The sequence below is a fragment of the Belonocnema kinseyi genome, chromosome 1, assembly GCF_010883055.1.
Source record: "Belonocnema kinseyi isolate 2016_QV_RU_SX_M_011 chromosome 1, B_treatae_v1, whole genome shotgun sequence".
Taxonomy (NCBI): domain Eukaryota; kingdom Metazoa; phylum Arthropoda; class Insecta; order Hymenoptera; family Cynipidae; genus Belonocnema; species Belonocnema kinseyi.
Window position 1 is genome coordinate 170267611 of NC_046657.1, and position 27150 is coordinate 170294760.

Consider the following 27150-nt stretch of genomic DNA (forward strand, 5'->3'; position numbering starts at 1 on the left):
CCCCCCCCCCCTCCCAATTTTCCTCGCTTCCCTAATTTCCCTCCCCTAACTTCCCCTTCTACCATTTATCCCTCTCATTTACTCTATTTCACCTAATTCTCCTCCACTTATTTCTCATTCAGTAATTTCTCCTCACTTCTTTATTTTCCTTTCCCTCACTTACCTTACTTTCCCTTCCATGATTTCCTCTCACTTCCTCTAATACACTATCTTATTTTCGCTACTTCCCCTCCCCATATATCCTCTCACTTCCTTATTCCTTATTTACCCTTATTTCCCTACACCCCCTCCTCTTATTCCCCTAATTACCCTCTCCTCACTTCTCCTACTTCGCCTTATTCTCCTCTCCATATTTCCTTTCACTCCCCTATTCCTTATTCACCCTTATTTCCCTACAACTCTCTCCTTATTTCCCTACTTATCCTCTCCTCAGTTTCCCTACTTTGTCTTATTCTCCTCCCCTTATTTCCCCTTCTAATTCTTCCGCACTTCCCTACTCTCCCTCCCTTTACTTCCCGTAATTCGCCATAAAATATTTCAGCTATTTCCTCTCACTTCACATACTTCTCCTTCCTTATTTCCACTCTTTTCCTTTTCCTCCTACTTATTATCCCCTTACTTCTCCTTCCAAATTTCTTCGAATTTCTCTACTCCCCCCCCCGTCCCTACTTCACTTCCCCATTTACCCTACTTCCCCTTTCCACATTTTCTTAAACTCTCCTCACTCTTCATTTACCCTTATTTCTCTATCCCCTCCCTTTGTTTCCCCTAATTCTCCTGATAACATTTCATCTCTTTGTCTAGAAAAAGTAATGTGACTCATACTGCGCACGCGCAGATGCCAGAAAGAGTCTTTTTATATCTGCCTTTTACCACAGTTTTAACATTGGTAGTTTTACACAAAAGTATTTTAATTCATCATTTTTTCACTCGAAATAGAGACTTGATTCAAAACAGAAGGTCTTAAGTGTCTGACAAAAAAGGCGCAATTCTAGTATTTATTGAGGAAAATGAGGTAATTGAATTTGTAGTTTAGAATTTGAATTCAACAGCTCTAAGAAAAAGAGAAATTTCAAACTTTTTTGATACGAATAGCCGGACTACTTGAGAACGTGTAGGCTAGGGTGGTCTAACTGTATTGCAGAAAGTGTCCAGAGAAATGAAAAATAGCAGTTTCATGTAAAATTCATGATATGAAGATATTTTTTGTGATGATCTCGGCATACATTTTTTTTTATTCTGTAAGTGGTATGTTTGCAAATAATTTAAATAGTAATTTTTTTAAATTCTTATTTTTCTTGTCAATCATGAAAAGTTAGTATTTCTTGGATTAATAACACAGTAAGTGAATACTGAGAATAATATTTTTCGTTTAAGACATGCTTCAACTGTTTAAACCATTTATGTTTATTTCAATTTTTGTAATCATTCCAAATCATATGAAGAGTTAATATTTTTTCGATTTGATGACACACTTAATGAAACCTTGGTAGGAATATTTTTGGTTGAAGATGTTTTTCAATTCTTTAAACAATTTATATTTGTTAAATTTTTTCACACCAAATCATAAAAAGTTATTATTTTCAAATTACATCATTTAAAACCTTTTCCTATGGTAATTAAATTTTAAAGGTCATTTTTAAACGGTGAAAATGACAGCGAATTGATTTTTCATGCTAGTAAATTTAATGTAATCATTCTTAATGTTAAATTACATTTTTTGTATGTAATAAGAATTTAAAATTTTAGAACTTTAGAATCATTGGAATGTTATATTTAGTTTCCATGTTTAAATTTTTAATTTGTAATCGCTTCGAATTGAAAATTATTTAAATTCAAAAGTTTTTCATTTTTAATGATTCAGCATTGAACGCTTTTAATTTATAATACATTTTTCATTTATTTGAATCTTAAATCGTAAATTTTCAGAATTATAATTTGAAATTATTCAATTTTGCACGTTCTGAAATTCTCCTATTTTGAAAATTATAATCTGAAATGTTAAAAGTAAAAATTGACATTAATTATAATTAAAAATTTATTTTGCAAAAGTGTTTCAATAAATCTTCCACTCTTACGACTGGAATATTAAAGTGACACGTGTTTTGCTTTTCTCTTCTCGAACCCTGAGAGTTATAAAATAAATTTATCGCTGAGACTGCAACTTTGAGTTACAAACTTACGTTTGTTTTTATTTTCCCATCTCATTTCGCCTTTGTTCAACTGTCCCACTTTACTTTGTGATTGCCGGTACGAAGAAGAAAAAAAATCAAGATAATAATAATTTGCATTAAACGGGAACAAGGGAATCCTTCTTTAAACAATATAAATAAAAAATAATTTCAGAAACGATACTATCCCGGGCAGAAAGCCAATTGTGTTCTCTGACATAGAAACTCATCCGACTACTTCTCTCTTGGATATTACCTTGACTATTGACCTGAAGTATCACGAGGACAAAACGCGGTTCAGTAAGCTTTCATCTCCAATCAAAAGAATTTTCCATTTACAAATAAGGAACAATTTTATACTGTTGTTCAATCTAGGATATTTTAATGTATTTTTGACGTTAGGGGCCATTATCTTCTTATCCAAGATTTCTACCTTACCGACATTGAGACCATTCCACAGCTGAAGGGGTTCGTGTCGGTGCTAAGTTTCTCGAATATTCTGGATAACTTCACAAAGTAATACTGCTCAATTATGAGAGACGAATTTGCGTAATCAAATTCAAAATTATTTATGAATAGAATTATTTTGTGACGTTCTCCAGAATATGCTAGAAACTTATAACGGACATGAAACCTTGTCAACAAGAAATATTAAACTTCAACCAAAAACAGTCGATATGAACCAAAAAGAAACAAACTAATTTGCGACAAAATAATTAAACTTTCAACAAAATAATCATATTTTCAACTACAGTGATAATTTTTTTTAACAAAACGGATCAATTCTCAACAAATAAAGATTTTTTAGGCAAGAAACAAAAATTAGTTTAGACAAGTTGTTGAACTTGCAATCCGGAAGACGAATTTTTGGTGAAACAGTTGAATTTTCAACTCACAAATATTAATTTGCTATAAAATACTTAAGTTTCAACCAAAGAAATGGATTTTCACCCAAAGAAAAAAATTTTTAACAAAAAAGTTCATCTTTTTCCTAAATAGTTGAATTTAAAAAAATTAATTTTTAACAAACTCGTTAAACTCCAAACCAAAGAAGCGAATATTTTGAACTAATATTATGAATTTTCAATTGGGATAGTTAAATTTTCAGTTAACAAAATAATTTTTCAACCAAAAACAATATAATTTTTAACAAAAAAAAAATAATTTTTAACAAAAAAGTGATATTTTAAGAAAGTAGTTCAAGCAAATAGATTAGTTTTCACACAAAAAAATCATTGAATAACGTAATAGTAGATGTTTCAACCAAAAAGTATTTTTATTTAAAATAAAAAACAGTTGAATCCTTACCAAAAGAACATTATTTTTCAACCAAACCGTTGCTTTTTTACCCAAAACAAAATGAGATTTCTACTTACAAAAAAAATTTTTAACCAAAAAGGCGAATTTTCAAGACGAAATTCATTTTTAACAAAACAATATTATTTGCGACCAAAAAGGATGACTTTTTAACCAATTTTTTTAGTCTTTAAACAAATAATACATTTTTCAACCAAAAATATAATATTTAGGAGAAGGTATATGTAAAAGAAGGAAAAGAAATACCAAATTCGTAAAAGAGATCTTGTATAACCAGAACAAAACAATTTAAATTTAAATTTAAAAAAATTTTAATTTATCATACTAGAACATTAATTTAAATTGACTCTTGTAGAAATATGTAATGAAAAGTATTTTTATATAGTTTCTTTGATCAAATTTTGGGAAAATAAAATTCATTAAAATAAATATACATAAATATTTGAATACTTTTGTAAGGTTTTATTATAAACTTCTGTTTTTAAAGAAAATTAGTTTGATGATTTTTAATTACAAATCTAATATTTACCTTTAAACAAATTTCACCCTAAAATAAAAAAGTCTTATCTCCGAATTTCCAGAAATTTATTTTATTAATTTAAAATAGCTTAATAGCTCATTCTTTTGGATACAGGAATGTTTTGACTTTTTTAAATGTATTGTATTTTTCCCATAAAACTATTCTGAATACCTGCTTATAATAATGTATATCTTGAATCAATATTTTTCAGTATAATTATTGCATACAATGATTTTAACTTCGCTGACTAATAAGTAATTCATAACCCAGTATTTAAACTTGAACTTTTTATGTAATTTAAAAAAAATGGAATGTACCTGTAAAAATCTGGAAATGTCAGGGAATTTTTACAATAGCGTGCTTACTTTTGTTCAAATTGCAATATAAAATTAAATAAAACTGATCTTTCATTTGCAAAACTAACTTTATATCACTGTATTTAACTATTTTCTTGAAGAAATTTCTTTTTTTAAATTGATTTTATCTTCTTGGTTGAAAATTCATCTTTTTGCTTGAAAATTTAAATCATTTTGTAAAGCAGTATTTTTCTTTAAATTTAAATGTTTTCGATTGAAAATTAAATTTGTTGTTAAAATATCAACTACTACATTTTTCGCTCAGAATTTATCTTTTTTGGAATGATGATAATTTAATTAATTGAAAGATAAATTCTTTGGTCAAAATTAAATTTTTTTATTAAAGATTTATATTTTTAAATAAAAATTCATATATTTGGTTTATAATTCAACTATTCCAGTTGAGGATTCACCATTTTATTTGAAAATTCATCACTTTGGTGGAAAAATGAGCTATTTTTCTGCAAATTCTATTTTTCCTGGCTGCAAATTATTTCTTTTTTTACTGTAAATTTAACTATTTTAGTTAAAACTTCAAATATTTTGTTAGCATTTTTTTTTGTTAAAAATTTTTTTTTCAAAATGAAAATGTAATTATTTCAATTGAATATTCCATCATTTCAGTTAAAAAATCATCTATTTATTTGAGCTTTATTTTTTTTACTATAAATATAACTATTCAATTTTGAGTTGAAAAATGATCTTTTTTACTTGAAAATTCGTTTTTTTTGTTGAAAATGAATCTACTTGGTTTAAAATTAACGGTTAAAATTTAACTGTTCCAGTTAAAGATTTGTAATTTTAGTTGGATTTTTTTAAAATGGAAAATTAATTTTTTAATTGAAAATTTAACTATTCCATTTTTTGTTAAAAACTGCATTTTTTACCTAAAAGTTCAACTATTTGACTGAAAATTGATCGTTTTTAATTAAAAATTCATGTGCTTTGGTGAAAAATCGTCTTTTTGGTAGAAAAATAATCTTCTTGTTTGGAAATTCATCCTTTTAATTGAAAATTCAAGTATTACATTTAAATACTCATAATTTTAGTTCACAGTTCATCTTTTTGTTTGAAAATAAAATTACTTGGTTGAAAGGTACTCTTTTGTTAAATATTCAACTTTTTGGTTTAAAATAAAATTCATCTATTTCAGTTAAATTCATCATTTTAGATGAAAATTGATCTGTTATGTTAAAAATTAATTCTTTTTTTGACTGAATATTAGAATAGTAGTAAAATTATAATAGTAGAAAATTGATCTTTTTGTTCGAAAACTAAACTTCTCGTTTAAAAAATTAATCTTTTTTGTTTGAAAATTCAAGTAAATTGAAAATTAATTTGTAGCAAATTCAATTCAATTATATTATAGTACAGAGTTTTTGATTTTTCGGATTAGATTTTATTCTTAATTAAAACAGCATTCATTTTAAAATTGTTAAAATACCTCAACATGGAAATAAAATCGAAATTTTCTAAAATGATTCGCAAACTTGTGTTAACAGATCGGAGGAGGATCCTATTGACTGAGATTGAAGATACAATTTTTTCTATCTTCACTATTTTTTCACTAACACTTAAATTTTTATAATTCGAAGGTTCCTCCTCGAAAATTGGTTCCGTTACCTATCTTCTATTTTTGTGCATATTTATCTAGAATATTTGACGCCTTTATGTAATTTTTTTTTCTTGGCCTAGTTGTATTTATGGAAGTAATTTAAATTTTTTTTTATTTGACCTCCTTTTGTGTGAGGTAAGGAAATCCTGAAAATTGAGGTGCTCGCCTTAGTTTCTTAATGACGTTTTTCCTGTTCTTTGAACCGAGCAGCTATTCCCAGGACGACATTATTAATTATGCTATTACGGTTTACAGTACTTGGGCAGCACTGAAGTAGATCAGCCCAAGGGTATTGATGTCGTTAAGGACGCAATTTGTAAGCTCAAATTCAACCAACAAATTAGAAAGAGCGAAGGGACCAAAACCCCAAAAGTCGAACTCACCATTAGTATAGATGGAGTGGCCATTCAAGAACCAAAAACTAAAACTTCTGCAAAGGTTTGCATTCAAAATCAATATTATTCTTAGCCAACCTTTCTCAGCCTCATATTCCCGCAAAAAATTAAAAATTTGACTTTTTCAACATTTAGAAAAATGTTTAACTTATTTTTAAAAAAACTTTCCTTAACCCATTAAGTCCTGACGAGACACATTTTTAAGATTTTTTTCAACGGCTCTGTTAACTATGAAATCGGTCATAGAAAAAATCGGGGTTACCTATTTCCGACTTAAAGTTGTTTGAACTTTCGATTTATGCAGATAGAATTTCTAAGAAAAATGCATATTTGATAACTTGTATTTGTTTTTTTAACAAAAAACGCCAATTTTCGAATGAAAAAAATTTTATATTTGTAATTTTCAGATCAAAATCGTCGGCAGATTTTTTTTATTTGTACAGCAATAAAAAAAATCCCTCCATACAAATTTTTATGAAAATTGAATAGTTTTCGAAATTTTCGGCAGCCATATTGGATCTATCATTTTGAATTTTGAAAATTTGATAGCAGACTCATAATCAGCGACCAAAAAAAAACCGTATACTAATTTTTATTAAAATTGAAAAAAAATTACCAGTGCATTAAAAAGTACCGTAAAAATAAAAAATTAATGATTTTAAGCCGCCATATTGAATGCGGCCATGTTTAATTTGAAAAAATCCAACACTACATTTTGAAGGTTAGAGTCCATGGATACTTTTAATGCATAAATCAAAAAAGTCTATCGACGATTTCGATCGGAAAATTACAAATGAAAAATTTGTTTCATTCGAAAATTCGTGTTTTTTGTGAAAAACGCTAATATAAATTATCAAATATGAATTATTGAGAAAATCTAACTACATAAATCGAAAGTAAGAACAATTTTACGTCGGAAGTAGGTATTCTTGATTTTTTCTTGAAGAAATCCCAAAAAATCTTAAAAATGTGTCTAGTCAGGACTCAATGGGTTAAGTAAGAACGTTCAGTTTTTGATGATATTTGAATTTTTCAAGGAAAAAGAATATTTAACAATATTTAAGTACCAATTTTTCGTTTCCTAAGAATAAAAATGAAATTTAAACTTAATTGTTTGCTCAATCGAGTAAGTATATATGTATATGTTAAAATAGTTGGGACGACTGAAAAATCCCGAAAAATAAAATTCCCGGTACTGTAAAATTCCCGTTACTGTAAAATTCCCTGCACTGTAAAATTCCCGGTACTGTAAATTCCCAGTAATGTAAATTCCTGGATTAGAAAATTCGCGACTGATTAACTTCCAGAATAATAAAATTCTTGAACATTTTATAATATAACCGAATTAGAAAATTCCCAAATTATAAAATATCCGAACTAGAAAATGCCCGCAATTAAAGAATTAGATTTTTTATAAGTATTATTAAATAATTAAAAATTCAATAATTAAATATTTGTATAAGAAATTTTTTTAAATTTTAAAGTTTCTAAAATTATTCTTTGAATTTAAAATAAAAATGATTGAAAAAAATATATTTCTGTATGAAAAATTTTTTTAATTATTTTTTTTGTAATCCAGCAATAATTTCAGAAACTGTAAACATTACATTTTCTATGAAAATATTTTTTTATTGTATTTTTAATAAATAAATAATATTTATAGCAAAAATTTAATTCTTTAAATTCGGGAATATTCTAGTTCGGATATTTTATAATACGCAATTTTCTGTCGGAAATTTTCAAATTCGGTAATATTATAAACGGTTCGGGAATTTTATTATTTGGGAATGTTATAAGTCGGGAACTTTATTATTTGGAAATTTTCAAATTCGGTTATATTATAAACTGTTCGAGAATTCTCCAATTCTCGATATTTATTATTCGGAAATGTTATAGTTGGGGAATTTTATTATTCGGAAATTTTCCATTTCAGAAATTTTATTATTCAAAAATTTTACTACTCGGGAATTTTATAAGTCATGAATTTTATTATATCGAATGTTTCAGTGTCGAGAATTTTGTTTTTCGGGATTTTTAGTCTTTAAAAAAATAATTTCTCTGTGATTTCAAGAATCAAAATATTACCAATAACTCCATTTCAAATAAAAAAAAATATTTATTTTAAGAATTTCCAGAATTTTTTATGGCTGAAATTGGTAAAACATTTTTTTTAAAGAAAGAATTTTTTAAAAAATAGTCTGTTTGAAGATTATTGACTTTTTTCAAAATTGTAAGCAATAGGATTGTAAAGAATTTTTTTCCCGAAATAATCAGTGTTATATTAAAATTCAACCATTTTTTAAAAATTGGTAAAAAGTGACCGTAAGAATCAATTCAATTACAGAAAATGTTGTTAAAATAATTATTTTTTCGTAAATCTGAAATTTATTTCATACAAAATTCTATTTTATGGTTTCATAATAAATGACTGATGATATATGATACTGATGATACGTGTACATTCTTAAAATCATAGACAATTATTTTCCAGATACCTAATTTTTGGTACGACAATAAATTTGACAAAAATGTTAAATATCAATTATATTTCTGCATTAATTTCAAGATTAAATCTTTACATTTTTGTAATCATATTTCCTTATATTATTAGTCATTTTTAGATCTCTTTTTTCAGTTACTTTTTCCAACTTTAATCACGTTTAATCCTTCGTCCTATGTAATCTTGTATAATTTTGTGTAATCAAACTCAAATTATGTAATCTTGTGTAATCGCATTTTTAATCTTGCGTAATTCCATGTAATCTCTTGTAATCTTATGTAATCCTATACTCTTTTAATCTATAAAATCTCAACAAAATTTTCAACTGGGATAATTATTGGGAAAACTTCATTTTTGTTCTTTATAATTTTTATAACTTTAATTGAAAATAATTTTTTTGAATTTGAAATTCTAAAACAGTTTAATCTTTTAGATTTTAGGTCTCAAATGTAAAGTTTCACAACATTATAGTTTCAAATTAAAATATTCAGAATGTCAGGACCATTCTGCTATTAAATGTTTCAAAATTGCATGATAAAATCCTTGATGGTCAGTTTTTAATTTAATAATTTTATATGCAAATATAAAGCAATTTCGAATTGAAAAGCTTAAAATAGCACCATTTTAAAAATGGGAATCCTATTACAGCATTATCGTGTTGTAATGTTTTAGAATTTTTTAATTTTCTATTTAATATCAGAAAATTGCCCGATTATTAGTTGAAGATTTAAAAATAACCATTTTAAGCTGGAAAATATTTTATTGATAAATTTCAAGAATTAATAATAATTCTGAATGAAGATTTGAAATGAAAAAAATTAAAAATTCAGTTTAAAATAATAAATATAAATATTTAAATATCTGAAATAGATACACCAGTAATGGAATAATTTCGGTAATTTTAATGGGTTACAATTTTAGAGTTCTGAGTTGTCATACTAAACGCTTTTTGTTTATTCTTAACGTTTTGAATTAAGTTCCCTTTTCGTTTAAGTTTAAAGGTTCCGGAGTCAGTATTTTTTATTTTTTTCCATTTAAAATTACTATTTATTTTGAAAGTTTTTTTAGAATAATTCAATTCATTTTTTGATTTTAAACCAATTTGTTCAATCAGCTTTAATTTCAAATTAGAATTTTCTTATTTAATAGCAATTTAAAGTTCTAGATTTTCAGAAGCCTTCCATTTGAAAGATTCTATTTACTTTTAAATTGCAAATTGTCACATTTTAATCGCTTTGAATTTAAAATTATTCACATTCAAAAGTTTTTAATCTTTAATTAATTAATTTTGAAAGTTTTTAATTATAAACCATAACATTTCAATTTCCCTGAATTTTAAATGATTTAATTTCCTTATAATTATTAGACAATTCAACTCCTTTTTAAAAAAAATTGTCCAAAATCGTTCCATATATAAATTTTTTTTCTTAATTTCTGACACTTTCAATTCGAAATTATTAATTATTGTTTCAAATATGTTTAAACATAATATTTACAAATTGGTTCAATAATGGAGTTTCAAATGGTTTATTAAAGTCGAATTACAAATTCTTGCTTGAAGGGGGGGGGGGGGGGGGGGGGGGGGGAGTTCACATGAGTTTCCTCTTTCGAATTATTTGTTTAAAAGTGCTAATTAACAAATTTTTCAGCTGTCGAAATTACTTGATATAATATTATACACATTGTGTCATTATTGGTCTGATTTCTTCTTTATTACGAAATATTTCATATTACACACGTCCAATAAATTTAATATAGAATTGAGGAGTTAACGAGTATTGAAATCTGGTGTACACCTTTAATTAAATTTCTTGAAATTCCAATCTTTGAAAGCCTTTGAAATTCCTTGAATTCTTTTGAAAATTTGGTACATCCTGTAAAATTTGACAACTTATGTGTGAATTTTCTTCGAAATCCTATGAAATTCATGAACATTTTATATAAATAATCTCTTACAATTCCATTAAAATTATTCAGAAATCGTTGTAAATTCCTTAAAATCCTTTAAAAACTGTGTAAATCTCATAAAATTTCTTTCTTTAAAATGTATGAAAATCCATTAAAATATTTCAAAGGCCATTAAAATTCCTAAAAATCCCTTAGAATCCGTTACAATGTTAGGAAACACTTTGAAACTCTATTAAAGCTTTTGAAATCTTACGAAATTCTCTAAAATCTATGCATATACTTCAGAATATTTTTTAATTTCTTAAAATCCCGTGAAATTATCGCAAACCCTTTGAAATATCCTAAAATCCATTAAAATCTTTTAAAATATTATCAAATCCTTAAAATATCTTAAAATTTGTTAAAATCCTTGAAATTCCATGGAAAGTTTCGAAATTTTAACTAATCCTTTGAAATGTTTGAAATTCGCTGATAATTCATTGAAAATTTCCAAATTCGTGGGAATCTTTTCGAATCTCTTGAAATTCCTTGACAAGTATTGAAATCCAATCATTTTTTTAAAGGACATTAAAACCCCCTTGAAATCATTCAAATCTTTTAAACTCGTTTTATGCATATTTAAAATGTCTGAAAATCTGTTTAAATCCTTGAAATACTGTAAAATATTTCGAAATATTACGAGATCCATTTGAATTTTTGAAATCCCCATAAAATATATTAAAATGCATTAAAATATTTTAAAGTCTGTACTTAAGAAATCTTCTAAAATACTTAGATATAGTATAGAATTTTTTGAAATATTAAAATAATTATTTGATTATTATTGAATATTATATATAATACATATTATATATTATTATTTAAATAACGCAACAATAGTAATTTTTCATCGCATTATTTTGACCGCAGAATATTTACTGAAACTCTTTGTGATCTTTTATATTGATTAAAATTTCTTGAAATGCCTTAAAAGCCAGTAAAATCTTTTGAAATCTTATGAAATCCCTTTAAACCCTTTCACATCTTCAAAATCTTAAAAAAATTTCTAAAATCCCTAGAAAGCGGTTAAAAATTGTTAAATTCCGTGAAATATGTCGAAACCCTGAGAGAGATCCCTTGGAATCTTTAAATTCCCCTTGAAAATAATTGAAATCTTAAAAGTCCGGGTACATCTTTATGATTCTCTTGAAATCCCTTAAAACATTTCAAAATTTATTAAACTCTTCTAAAATCCATTAAAATGAAACAAAATCCCCGGAAATTCTTTGAAATATCCTGAAATTCTGTTAAATATTTTGAAATGGTTTCAAATTTTATAAAGCCCCTTAAAAATCTAAAAAAAAGAGTATATTAAAATACATGCAGATTGGTTAAAATCTTTGAAATATTTCGAAATTATGAGAACCCTTGAAATCACTTAAAAATTTATTTAAGTTTTTTTTAATCCGATGGATCTTTTAGAATCTCTTGAAAATGCTTTAAAATTGTTTTAAAATTGATGAAATCCCTTCAAAACCTTTCACATCTTAAAAATCCTCCAAAAATGCCTGAAAATCACTAAAAAAAACTGTTAAAATTCTTGAAATTCTGTTAAATGTTTCGAAACCTCGCGAGATCCTTTGAAAATCCATTGAAATTTTTTAAATACGTACAAGTATTTCCGAATGTTTTGAAGTCCTGTTAAATGCATTAAAATCCATTAAAATATTTAAAAGGCCATTGAAATTAAACAGAATAGCCGTAAAAATCTTTTGAAATATCCAGAAATTCTGTTACATTTTTTTTAATCGTTTGAAATCTAATAAAATCCCTTCAAATTTTTACAAATCTTCAAAGTCTCAAAAAATTGTATATTAAAATTAAAAAAAAAATGGTTAAAATCCTTGAAATGTCGTGAAATATTTCGAAATCTTACAAGATCCCTTGAAATCCCTTTAAAATTCATTAACATTTTTTTAATCTGTGCGTATCTTTCGGAATCTCTCGTAAATGCTTAAAAGATAATCAATTGGATTAAAATCTTTTAAAAGCCATTAAAATTAATTGAAATCCCTTAAAATCCTTTTTAATGTTTGGAAATTCTACTAAATGTTTTGAAATCTTTTCAAACTTTACGAATTTCTAAACAAAATCTTGGATATTCTTTGTAATGTTTTGAAATCTCTCAAAATCCGTTGAAATTTCTTAAAGTCGTTTGAAAGCACGTGAAGTGCTTTGAATATTATAATATCTCTTTAAATGTTTTTAAATCTTCGAAATCCAGTTAAAATCCCCTGAAATCCTTCAAAATTGTTAAAAATACTTCGGTATCGCTAGAAATCTTTTGAAACTCATTAAAATAATTTTAAATCTTATGAGTTTCCTTTCAAATCCTTTCACATCTTAAAAATTCCATAAAATGCCTTAAAATCTTTAAAATCCGGTTAAAATCCTTGACATTTTATGAAATATTTTGAAATCTTACGAGACCTCTTGAAATACCTTTAAAATTCATTAAAGTCTTTTAAATCCGCGCGAATCTTTCCGAATCACTTGAAAACGCTCGAAATATAATGAAATCCATTAAAATCATTTAAAAACAATTAAAATTAATCAAAATCCCTAAAAATTCTTTTTATTATTCGGAAATTCTGTTGAATCTTTTAAAACCTTTTGAAATCTTATAAAATCCATTCAAGTCCTTTCACATCTTAAAAATCCCATAAAAATATCTTAAAATCCCTTAAAAAAGGTTAAAATCCTTGAAACTCCGTGAAATATTTCGAAGTCTTCCGAGATCTCTTGAAATCTTTGAAATCCCTTTAAAATTCATTGAAATTTTTAAAATCCGTGCGAATCTTACCGAATTACTTGAAATCACTTAAAAGATATTAAAATCTTTTTAAAAGTCATTACAATCATTCTAAATCCCTTCAAATCCTTTGTAATATTCGGAAATTCTAAAAAATATTTAAAATCCGATTAAAATCCCCTGAAATCCTTAAAAATGGTTGAAAATACTTCGGAATCTCTTGAAATTCTTTTAAATTCTTTTAAGACCCTTCAAATATTTTTAAATCTTATGAAATCCCTTTAAATTCTTTCACATCTTAATAATTCCATAACAATACCTTAAAATCTCTAAAAGTCGGTTAAAATCCTTGAAATACAACGAAATATTTCGAAATCTTACGAGATCTCTTGAAATCACTTTAAAATTAATTAAAGTTTTCTAGATCCGTACGAATCTTTCATAATCTATTGAAAACGCTTGAAATATAATGAAATCCATTAAAATATTTTCAGGTCTTTAAAATCCCATAAAAATGCCATAAAATTCCTAAAAGTCGATTAAAATCTTTGAAATCCCTTTCAAATTCATTGGAAATTTTTTAATCCGGGTTAATCTTTCTGAATATCTTTAAACCCCTTGAAATATATTAAAATCCATGAAACTCTTTTAAATGCCATTATCGTTATTCCAAATCCCTTAAAATCGTGTGTAATATGGGGGAATTCTAAGTGAAAATAATTTATAAATTTGGAGTGTAAAATATTTAACTTTATGTAAGAAGTTTGGGTGTGTGGTAGGGTGGTCCAGAAATGTATGGCAAAATTGGTTTGCATGCTAGAGGGCAACGACCCCCCCCCCCATTTTATACCAAATCCGAAAAAAAAAATCCTATTTTTTTTTTTATTTTATCATGTGCTGGGCTGGACTTGAATTTTCACATGTACACTCCCACGAGTACCTGAAAACTACCCTTAAAAATAAAAGTGTCAATTCTTTATGAAATCATCGTTTTGAGAACTGTATTCTCATCTTTTTGTACTTAAAATTATTATTATTGGTCTAGTGAAATATTCATTATCATTAGTTAATCAATTTTTAATTATTTAAACTTTTTTTTTATTATCACTATTGGTCCAGTGGAATATTTATTAACATTAGTTAATTAATTTTCAATTATTTAAACAAACGGAATTTGCTTAAATAATTTTTTTTATTAAAAATTATTAATATTTCTTCAGTAGAATATTTATCAACATTGTTTGATTAATTTTTTTTAATACAGATCATTACTTAAGAATTACTGATAAACTAATTATTATTAAATAATTAATAATCAGTAATTAATTATTACTGATAGATTTTCCACTAAACCCACAGTAGTAATTTTCATTTTAAAAAATCGAAACGAAGTTATTTAAACAAATTCCATTTGTTTAAATAATTGAAAAAATGAAATAATGTTGATGAATAATCCACTAGACAAATAGTAATCATTTTTAGGAATAAGGGAATTTTCAAAAAAATTATTTACACAAATTCAATTTGTTTAAAGAATTAAAAATTAATGAACCAATGTTATTAAATATTCCGATATACTAAAAGTAATCATTTTAAGAGGAAAAAATAAATTTTCGAAACAAATTCCATTTGTTTGAATAATAAAAAATTAATTAAGCAATGATAATAGATATTCCACTAGACCAATATTAATAATTTAAAGTAAAAAAAAACAAAAAAGAATACAGTGCTCAAAAGGATGACTTCATGAAGAATTGACATTTTTTGTTTTAAGAGTAATTTTCAGGTACTCGGTGGGGTGTGTTAGGGGTGTCAAACCCATATGTTTGATACATGAAATTCTTCGTTGAATAATTCTCAACAGGCCCCATACTTTTCGGCCACATTTTTTCAAACCCTAAAAATTATTCCAAAAACTCAAAAAAGTGATTTTCCCCATGCATTTTACATGGGAAACTTCATGTCCAAACCGGCACCTTTTAAAATCGAAAAAAATTAGGGAATTTTTTTCGGATATGGACTGAAATTGAGTGGATCGTTGATCTCTAAAAAAATTAAATATCATCCTTATGTAATTAATGGACGTTCCTTTAAAATAATTTTCCAACCATTTTTTCTCAATGAAAAAACAATTTTTGAGTAAAAGTCTTCATAATTAAATAAGTGAAAAATTCTGTACATTTTGATTTCTGCAAACTTATTTTTGAATAATTCCAATGTTGGAACATAGTCCTCAATTATCTATTATGTTCATGATAATAAAAATAATAAATTGATCTAAATGAATTATTTTCAACAGCGAATTCTTCACCAGTATCCGCTGCATCGGATTTCCTATTGCGCGGATGATAAGGGTGAGAAAAAATTCTTCACGTTTATCGCAAAAGAGGAAGATGCAGAAAGGCATACGTGCTTTGTTTTTGTGAGTGATAAACTCTCGGAAGAAATTACACTGACGATTGGCCAAGCCTTTGATTTGGCTTATAAAAGATTTTTAGAGACATCTGGAAAAGATTTAGAAGCTCAAAGGCGTTCTATGGTTCTCAAACAGAAAATTAAGCGACTTGAGCACGAGAATAATATTTACAGACAGCGACTGCAAGACATCGCTTCCATCAAAGGATCGGTTTGTATTTATTTTTATTATAACGAGAAAACAATCACACGATTATCCGTTTTTTTGTTGTTACACGAAATTTTTATATTTAAATAATAAATTAATATTGGTACAAAACTTTTATATTTTATAGCACCTATTATCTGAAATAATAGAAAAGAAAATCAATGAGAATATTTTTTTTTAATTTTGGTGAAAATTAATATCTTTCCTTCAGAATTAATATGTAATATTTTGTTTACAAATTATAGACAATCAAACCGTTGCATTTTTGCGAAAAATACAAACTTCCGACTAAAAACACGAACATGATCTAAATTTGTGTGCATTTGCAATTTTTTGAAATCTAATAATATTTAAAAAATAAAAAATAGCTGTTTTAAATGAAAAACATTAAGATAACGTAACCAAAAATTTGCTTAAGATTGTAAATCTTCTTTTAAACTTCATATTTTTTATTTAACAAGGAGATGATCAGAGTTGGGATTTTCGACAATTAATTTGCAATTACGAGCCATTTTCGAAAAAGTCGACTTTATTGAAATTTTGTGTAGGTTTAAATGTTTTATTTGTTTAACTCTGAAGAAACAAATTCGCTTTTTTTCTTAAATTTTCAACAGTTACAAAGGAAATTTTTAATTTTCTTCATTTTTTAAATTCATTTTTCAAAGATTAATTTTAAATCGTTGAAAATTGAAGAAAATTGAATTTTTATTAAATGTCTATTTTCTTATTTCTTTAATAAAAAATTTTCAACCCTTAAAAATTCATGTGTTGAAAATGAAAGAAAATTTAGTTTCCGGAAGTTAAAAATTCAATTGTCATTTTTCTCCAATATTCGACTAATGAATCTTCATCTGCTGAAAATTTAACTGCTAAAATTTCAATTTTTAATCTTCTTCAATTTTCCACAATTGAACAAGGAATTTTCTGCAATTTTCAAACGTTAAAATTTCAATTTTCAATGTTATTTAATTTTTAATTTTCAGCTGTTGCAAATTAAAGTGTTGAAAATCGAAGAAAAGGGAATTTCCAAGGCGCTATTTAAAAAATTTGGACAATTGAAAATTCAAGTGTTGAAAATAGAAGAAAATTTTAATTCCCAACGTTGAAAATTCAGTTTTCTCCAATTTTCCACGGCTGAAGTTCATCTATTGAAAATTATACTTCTAAATATTCAATTTTTAATATTTATCAATTTTCTACAGTATGAAATATAATTTTATTCAATTTTCAAATGTTAAATTTCCATTTTCAATTTAATTTAATTTAAAATTTTGAATTGTTAAAAATGTATCTCCTTAAAATTCGATTTTTAATAGTCTTGAATTATCGACCATTGAAAATTGAATTTTCATTAATTTTCAAAGTTTAAAATTCCATTTTTAATTCTATTTTTAATTTATAACAGTTGAAAATTGAAGTGTTGAAAATTAAAGAAAATTTAATTATCACGACTTTAATTTTAAAATTTTAATAATTGAAAATTCAAGTGTTGAAAATAGAAAAAAATTTTTATTCCTAATGTTGAAAATTTAATTTCCAAGTTTCGTAAATTTGCAACGTTTGATTGTTCATCTATTGAAAATTAAACTGCTAAATATTCCATTTTTTAATATTCTTTAATTTTCTGCAGTAGAAACTGGAATTATTTTACAATTTTTAAATGTTACAATTTTCGTTTTTAATTTAACTTAATTTTAAATTTTGAATTGTTAAAAATGTAACTACTTAAACTTCCATTTTTAATAGTCTTGAATTATCGAAAATTAAAAATTGTTTTTTTTTTTTTTTATTAATTTACAAAGGTTAAAATTTCCATTTTCAATTTGATTTAATTTTCAATTTACAACACTTGAAAATTGAAGTGCTGAAAATTTAAGAAATTGTAATTTCCATGACTTTAATTTTTCAATTTTAATAATTGAAAATTAAATTTGTAATATTATTCCATTTTCGATAGTAGGAAATAGCATTCTCTTCAATTTTCAAATTTTATATTTTCCATTTGCAGTTTAATTTAATTTTAAATATTGAATTAACTACATAATATTCAATTCTTAATATTTATGGATTTTGTGCAGTTTAAATAGAATTTTCTTCCAGGAGTTAACATTTAAATTTCAATTTTCTTTACTTTTCAACAGTTGAATCTTCAACTTTAAAAAATTTTTAAAATCAAAAATTTCTTTAATTTTCGATACTTGCATTTTCAAATGTTGATAATTCAAGTGTTAAAAATTTAATTTCCAAAAGCTGAAAATTCAATTTTCAATATTCTTCTATTTTCAATAGTATGATTTTTAATATTCTTCAAATATTCTAAATTTTGTCCTAATTATATTCATTTGTGTTTTAAAATAGCAATTTTCTATGTAAAACGCCAAAGTAACTCAAGAAATTTCAAAAATTGTGAATTTTATTTGTATAATCTATTTTTTAAATAAGATTTTTAATTTCCAACGTAAAACACTTGTAAGATTTAACTAAAATAAAGTTGTTGAAAAATTGTAAATATTTTTTGAAATCAAATAATTTTTTAATAAAAGTACCAGAAATAATTCAGGACAAAAAACAGTAATACAAAAAACTTTTTATTGAAATCTGTATCGGAAACCGTTAACTTAACCTACAATTATAAACAAAATTTTAATCTTTTTTTAAATCTAATTATTTTTCACTAAAAATAACAATTTTCAGTAAAAATGCTAAAATAAGCTAAAAATGTTCCTAAAGTTGTAAATCTTCTTTAAATAGAATTTTTTATTATTATAAAATACAAATTTGCGGTGAAGAACATGAACCTAATTAAAAATTGTTAAATTTTGCTTTAAACATAAAATAAAACTTGATTATTTCCAAGTCGGATAATTTCATATTCAATTGTTTAAAATTAAATAATTTTATTTGGAAAGCCTGGATAGTTAAATACTTTCAAATTTAATCCTTTGAGTTTCATTAAATTTATATCTTTTAAAATTTAAAGACATCATAATTGAAGAATTTAAAATTGAAAATGTTCAAAAACGATGCTCTCGAATAATTTTATTTTCGATTTAAAAATGTCTTGTAAAATATTTAATGGTTAATAAATAATTGAATTTTTTTCCAGGCGGATATTTCTTCGTATCTTTCACAGCATAATATTCCTGACATTTTGCACGTTCCTGAGACACCTGCTGCATCGTCAACGACGACGGCGTCAACGACAACGACGTCGAATTCATTAACGGATATTCCTCGAGTAAATGGAGGCCCGACGAAATTTATTCTCAATTCTAGCAACGATACGAATGGAAATGCGTCAAATGGTTCTCTACAGCCACCTCCAGTTCCTCCAAGGAGTTTCGAAAAATCCTTTGATGACGATTTTATCGCGTAAGAAATAAAAAAAATCATATTTTCTTTCAACTGAAAACTTTTTTTTTACAAAAAAGAAAAATAATTTAAAGACTTTTTATGTATAAAAATTTCGCAAATCTCAGCAAAATTTTAAATTTCCAATTCAAAAAGTCGATTTTTTAAACAAAGAGCTAAATTTTTCATTAAATACGTACATTTAAAAAAAAAAGGATAAATCCTCAACGAATGGCATACATTTTCTACAAAACAGATGGTATATTTACAAAATAGTTACATTTTCAACCTGAAAATATTAATTTTTACCAATAAATGTGATAGATGATTTCAAAACCAAAAAAGGTTTTTATTTTTAATAAAAAACAGATTAATATTACCAAAAAATACAAATTTACAACAGAATACTTGAATCGTCAACTAAAAAAGATTAGTTTTCAACCATACAGTTGCATTTTTAACACACATAAAAAACTGTTTTGAAACAAAAAAGCATGAATTTTCCACTAAAAAATATCGAATTTCAAACAAAAATTGAATAAATCAATTTTCAGTGAAAAAATTAATTTGCAATAAAAATAAAATGAATTTTCTACAAAACAGTTGCATTTTCAACCAAGAAGATTAATTTTTTTCCAGAGAAAACGAATTTCCAAAAAAATACATAAATTTGTAACAAAACAGTTAAATTTTTTCCAAAAAGACGAATTTTAAACAAATTTTATGGATGGGATGCTAGTTCAAAATTTTATTTCAATAATTTTTATTAATTTTTTTTGTTCGTCTCTGAAAATTTTTAACTTATCTAATAGTTGCATTTTTAAACTAAAAATATCAATTTTCAACCGAAAGTGGTGTAGCTAAATTTTCATTAAAGCGAAGAATTTTCAGTGAAAAAAGCGAATTTTCTACAAAGCAGTTTAGATTTGTACCAAATAGTTGAATTATACTCCAAATTGTGGAGTATTCAATTTTCAATTTAATTTAATTTAAAATTTTGAATTGTTAAAAATTTATGTACTTAAAATTCGATTTTGAATAATTTTGAATTATCGACAATTAAAAATAGAATTTTCATTAATTTTCAAAGGTTAAAATTTCCATTTTCAATTCTATTTTTAATTTACAAAAGTTGAAACTTTAATCGTTGAAAATTAAAGAAAATTAAATTTTCACGACTTTAATTAAAAAATTTTAATAATTAAAAATTCAAGTGTTGGAAATAGAAGAAAATTTAAATTTCCAACGTTGAATATTTAATTTTCAAGTTTCTCAAATATTCAACGTTTGAACATTCATATATTGAAAATTAATCTTCTAAATATTCAATTTTTAATATTTATCAATTTTCTACAGTAGAAAATTGAATTTTCTAAAATTTTCAAATGTTAAAATTTCAATTTTCAATTTAATTTAATTTCAAATTTTGAATTGTTAAAAATGTATCTACTTAAAATTCCATTTTTAATAGTCTTGAATTATCGACAATTGAAAATTCGATTTTCATTAATTTTCAAAGATTAAAATTCCCATTTTCAATTTTATTTAATTTTCAGTTTACAACACTTGAAATTTGAATTGTTGAAAATTAAAGAAAATGTAATTTCCACGACTTTAAATTTTAATAGTTGAAAATTCAAGTGTTGAAATTTGAAGAAAATTTAATTTTGCAACGTTGAAAATTTAATTTTCAAATATATGAAGATTAATTTTCCACCAAAAAAGCCGAATTTCCAACAAAATACATAAATTTGTAACTAAGCAGTTAAATGTTTTTCATTAATTTTTTTATTTTTCGTCTGAAATTTTTTAACTTATCTAATATTTGATTTTTCAAACTAAAAAATATCAATTTTTAACCGAAAGTTGTGTAGCTTAATTTTTATTAAAGAGAAGAATTTTCAGTATAAAAAAATCGAATTTCCTACAAAGCAGTTTAGTTTGTACCAAATAGTTGAATTTACACCAAATTGTGGAGTTTTCAAGCCAAAAAGATGATTTTTCAAATGAAATACTTGAATTTTGAGCCAGAGAATATGTTAAAACCAATCTATTGAATTTTCAACAAAATATTTCAATTTGACGTAAAAAAAATTTACAAAAAAAAATACGAATTTTCAACTAAAATTATAAATCTACAACTAAAAAAAATGAATTTTTAAAAAAGCAGTTCAACTTTCAACCAGGGAGTTGAATTTTCAATCTAAAAAGATGAATTTTCAACTAATAATTTAATAGTTGACATTTCAACATCAAGTTTTTAATTTAAATTAAAAATAGTTGGATTCAGGCAAAAAAAAAGAAATTTCAACAAAATACTTTAATTTTTAACCAAAAATCCAATAGATCAATTATCTGTAAAAATATTAATTTTCTAGAAGACTTTTAAATTTTCAAGCCAAAGGGACGAATTTTATACAAAAAATTTGTATTTTTAACTTTAAAATACTAATTTTAAATTTAAAAAACAGTTAAATACACAAAAAAATACGAATTTTAAACAAAATACATAAATTTTTAATCAAATAGTTGAACTTTCAATAAAAAATATGATTTTTCAATAAACATTTTTTAAATAAATATTTTGATTAATGGACGTGATTTTAGTCTTAATTTTATTAAAGTAATTTTTATTTTATATATTTTTTTGCTTCTGAAAACTTTTAACAAAGTAGTTGAATTTTTAGACTAAAAAATATCAATTTTCAACGAAAATGGTGTGGTTAAATTTCTAATGAGAAGAATTAATTTTCAATAAAAAAAGTGAATTTTCTATAAACCAGTTTAATTTCGTACCAAATAGTGAAATTTTATACTAAAATGTGGAATTTTCAAGACAAAGATACGAATTTTTTATAAAATAGTTGAATTTTGAGCCCGATAATATGAATTTTCAACACAATGTTACGTTAAAACCAATCAATTGAATTTTCAACAAAACAGTTTAATTTTAAGTAAAAAAAAATCATTTTTAACGTATTATGCAATAGTTGATATTTCAACAAAAATATATAAACTTTTATTAAAAATAGTCGGATTTAATAAGAAACGACGAAGTTTCAACAAAATACGTAAATTTTTAATCATATATTTAAATTTTCTACCAAAATGTTTAATTTTCCAGCTGAAAAATGCGCATTTTCTACAAAAAACTTGAGTTTTCTACCTTAAAATTTACTATTTCAACTGAAAAAGATTAATTTTTAACCAGACAGTTGCATTTTTAACACCAAAAAAAGAAAATTTCTACAGAAAAAGATACATTTTCAAACCAATAATATGATTGTCCAACAAAATAATTGGATTTTAAATTTAAAAAAAATTGTCATTCAAGATAATAGAAAAAAACAGATTTCAATCAAATTGTTGCGTTATCAAGCCAAAAAGATGATTTTCAAACAAAAAAGTTGAATTTTCTACCAAGAAGAATGACTTTTCAACGGAATCTTTGAATTTTTATATAAAAATATAGATTCTTAATGAATAATTTAGTGGCCGACTTTTTAGCGAGGAAGACTAAAGTTTTAATTAAAAAAATTCATGTTCTAATTGGTTTCGAAACCTGCGATTTATAAAAATAGCAATTTTTATAATTTATTGATTAAAGAATAACATTTTAAATAGACAATTGAAGTTCATTTTTAAGATTTGAAAAATTTGGTGACGGTATTTTTTTATATCTATGATTAATAAATTATTTATAATAATAATACAGATCAATTATATTACTATAGATTTCAACAATAACATTTTTATTTATTTATTTTGAAATTTAAACAAATATCAAAATTGTTGACACAATTTATATTTTTATATTTTATATTATTCACAAATAGTTCCAAATTAATAATATTTGTTAAATTTAAAAGTTATAATTTGAAATACTTGCAATTTCGGCACCCCAATTTTTAAAAACTTGGCATTTATAATTATTTAGTATGTAAAACTTCATATTCAACCCTAATTTAATATTGAAAGGTTTATTTCTTAATTTCGCCTACAGAAAAGACTCGCCGTCGACGCCTTCGCCGTCAGTCGGTACAAAATTGGAGGGCCTTTTAATGGACGAGTTCGAAGAAGATTTCAATCCTAGAGCCTTTGAAAGTGCATCAAACGGATTGTCAAATCATCAATCCAATAATAATCCTCTTTTGAATGGACAATCCTCTCCGGTTTCAAATTTCTTCTCACAATCTAATGGATTAAATTCTCCTCCTCTTTGTAAGTTTATAATTTTTATAATTTTCCTATGATTTTAAAAATCAAAATATTATAACTGATTTTATTTCAAATAAAAAACATTTAAATTCACAAGAAAAAAACATTAATTTTAACCATGTTTTTTGTAATTGAATTTTTTCTGACCGTCTTTCCTTACCAATTTTTGACAAATGATTGCATTTTAATAAATGACGGCTTATTTTGTTCCAGGAAAACATTCTCTACAACTCTACTGTTTTCAATTTAAAAAATAACTAAATAATCCGAAAATATAATTATTTGCTTAAAAAAATTTGGATTGTTTAATTGTTCTTACGATTTAGAGCCATAGAAGAAGTCACTGAAAAATTTGCTTTCAAAATTGGAAACAGTAGAATGACTTCAGTTGTAATATTTTGATTCTTAAAATCATGGAAAACGATTGTTTTTTCAAATATCTGACTTTAAAAATGACCACTGCTTTAATTAAACTTAATAGATACTTTAAATAATTTCATTGATCCGGTTTTATAAATATTGCAGTGGCTCCTCCGCCGAAATCGAAGGACTCGAGGCGACAAAATGGGGCAAAGGAGGATCTTTTTGGTAGCGTTCCCTTCAATCCCTCGCCTTTCGGGAAAAACGATTTTAATGATCCTTTCGAAATGGGAGAATTTGGAAGCTCGACAGCAAGTTCGGGACCCAGTCAGCAGGAATTAGAAAACGCTATCGGTCTTCTGGACAAGAGGCTTCTAGAAATGAAGGTAATTTGAACATAAATTACAAGGGGTGAAGATGAGATTGGATGGGGATTGAAAATGGGGTTGAATGGTTATATATTTTTTCTTTTATTTCCGTGGCTGAAAGAATGTCCAATTGGGTATATTATAATATAATGGGCTGAGCGCGCCGCGTATTCAGTGAATTCAAGGAATTGATGGAATTCAAGGAATTCATGAAATGCCTTTAAATCCTGGAATTCTATGAATTCCACCAATTCTTTTAATTCTATTAATTCCTTGAATTCCATGAATTGTCTAAATTCCGCGAGTTTCATGAATTCCATTAACTTCTTGAATTCCTTGAATTTTTTAATTCTTTTAATTCCATAAATTACCTGAATTTGTTTAATTTCGTGAATCCCTTGAATTTTTTGAATTCCATAAATTGCTTGAATTCTGTGAGACCCATGAATTCCGTTTGTTTCGTGAATTCCACGAATTCCATGGATTCTTTGAATTATATAAAAGTGCCTGAATTCCGTGAATTTCGTGAGTTCTATATATTCCTTTAATTTCGTGAATTCCGCGAATTCTACGGAATCCTTGAATTCCATGAATTAATAGAATTCCGTGAATTCCACGAAAGTGACTGAATTCCATGAAAGTGACTGAATTCTGCGAGTTCGGTGAATTCTGCGAGGTTCACGAATTCCTTGAATTTCGTAGATTCCTTGAATTCCATTCATTTCGCGAATTCCTTGGATTCCATTAATTTCACAATTTCCACGAAATCCTTGGTTTTCGTGAATTTCCTAAATTCCGTGAGTTTCATTAATTGTGCCAATTCCTTGAATTCCTTGAATTTCGTGAATTTCCTGAATTCCGCGAGTTAAATGAATTCCTTGAATTTCGTGAAATCCATACATTCATTCAATTTCGTCAACTCCGCGAATTCCATGCAATCCTGGAATTTCGTGAGTTCCATGAATTCCGTGAATTCCGTAAAAGTGCCTAAATTCCGTGAGATTCTTTAATTTCCAGAATTCCATAAAATACTTGAATTTCGTGAATTCCGTAAGTTCCATGAATTCCTTTAACTTCGTGAATTCTTGGTATTTCGTGAATTCTTTGAATTCCGTAAATTGCCTGAGTTCCATGAGTTCTGTAAATTCTTTGGGTTCCATGAATTCCTTCAATTTCGTGAATTCTTTGAATTCCATGAATTCCATGAATTCCATGAAACCCTTAAGTTTTGTGAATTTCATGAATTCTTTGAATTTCGTGAATTCTTTAAATTCCTTTAATTTCGAGGATTCCATTAAATCATTAAATTCCTCGAATTCCATGAAATCCTTGAATTTTGTGAATTGCGTGAATTCGTTGAATACTTTGGATTTCGTGAATTAAATGAAATCCTTGAATTCCATGAAATCCTTCAATTTCGTGAGTTTCAAGAATTCTTTGAATTTCGTGAATTCCGTGAGTTCCATGAATGCCTTTACCATCGTGAATTCCGTAAATTCCTTGCATTTCGTGAATTCTTAGGATTCCGCAAATTGCCTGAATTTGATGAGTTTTGTAAATTCCATGGGTTCCATGAATTCCTTTAATTTCGTGAATTTACATCATTGCATGAATTCCTTAAATTTCGTTAGTTCCATGTGTCTTTAAATTACTTTAATTCCATGAATTCTTTGAAATCCTTGAATTCCATGAACTCTATGAAATCCTTGAGTTTTGTGAATTTCATGAATTCTTTGAATTTCGTGAATTCGCGAATTCTTTAAATTCGTTTACTTTCGAGAATTCCATGAAATTGATTAAATTCCCCGAATACCATGAAATTCTTGAATTTGGTGAATTCCGTGAATTCGTTGAATTCTTTGAATTTCGTAAATTAAATGAAATCCTTGAATTCCATGAAATCCTTCAATTTCGCGAATTTCACGAATTATTTGAAATTCGTGAATTCATTGAATTTCGTGAATTTCTTTAATTCCATGTAATCCTTGAATTTCGTGAATTCCGTGAAATCCTTGAATTTCGTTAATTTCATGAATTCTTTGAATTTCGTGAATTCTGCGAATTCCTGGAATTTCATGAATTCCATGTATTCTTTGAATTCCTTGAAGTCTTTGAATTTCTTTAATTTCGTGAATCCCTTGAATTCCATGAATTCATTACAGACCGGGAGTAAAGTGCAAGTTTTTATTATTTCAATAATTTTGGTCAATTTAGCAAAGTGATTTCTACTTGATATACAGTCGCGGGTCTTTGTTATGTATTATTTTTATTTATATATTTATTTTATATTTTATTAGGTTACGGATTCACTTACTTATTTACAGTTTTGAGATCTGACATTTTTCAGATTATATCGGTTTCTTCTAATTAAATTATATTTTATTACTGTTGAAGAGTACTTATTTTTGTTGACATTGGATATTAGTTGTTCACATGCATCTAAAGAGTTTTTATTACAAAAAGAAATGAAGAATATACTTTAAGATATTTAATATTAAAAGACTTATTTGTTCAGGTGCAACTATCATTTAATGCACTATAGACTTAACCTACAAAATTTAACGATTTTACAGTGAAAACTCAAAAATGATTGGCTTTTTATTTATTCAAAAGATAGATTATCATATTATCTCAAGAATTTAAAGTTGCTTGAATCT

General features: G+C 25.5%; 1 protein-coding gene across 3 annotated transcripts in view; it reads left to right on the forward strand.

Moving 5' to 3' along the window:
- Positions 1–27150, forward strand: part of LOC117173340 (PTB domain-containing engulfment adapter protein 1-like) — a 155527-nt gene that overhangs the window by 125445 nt on the left and 2932 nt on the right. For all 3 annotated transcript variants that reach the window (XM_033361954.1, XM_033361875.1, XM_033362030.1), the window contains 5 exons: positions 6235–6417; positions 15873–16199; positions 19303–19568; positions 23551–23768; positions 24291–24511. In XM_033361954.1, the coding sequence (XP_033217845.1) occupies positions 6235–6417; positions 15873–16199; positions 19303–19568; positions 23551–23768; positions 24291–24511 (1215 nt within the window). The remainder of the gene's footprint in view (positions 1–6234; positions 6418–15872; positions 16200–19302; positions 19569–23550; positions 23769–24290; positions 24512–27150) is intronic.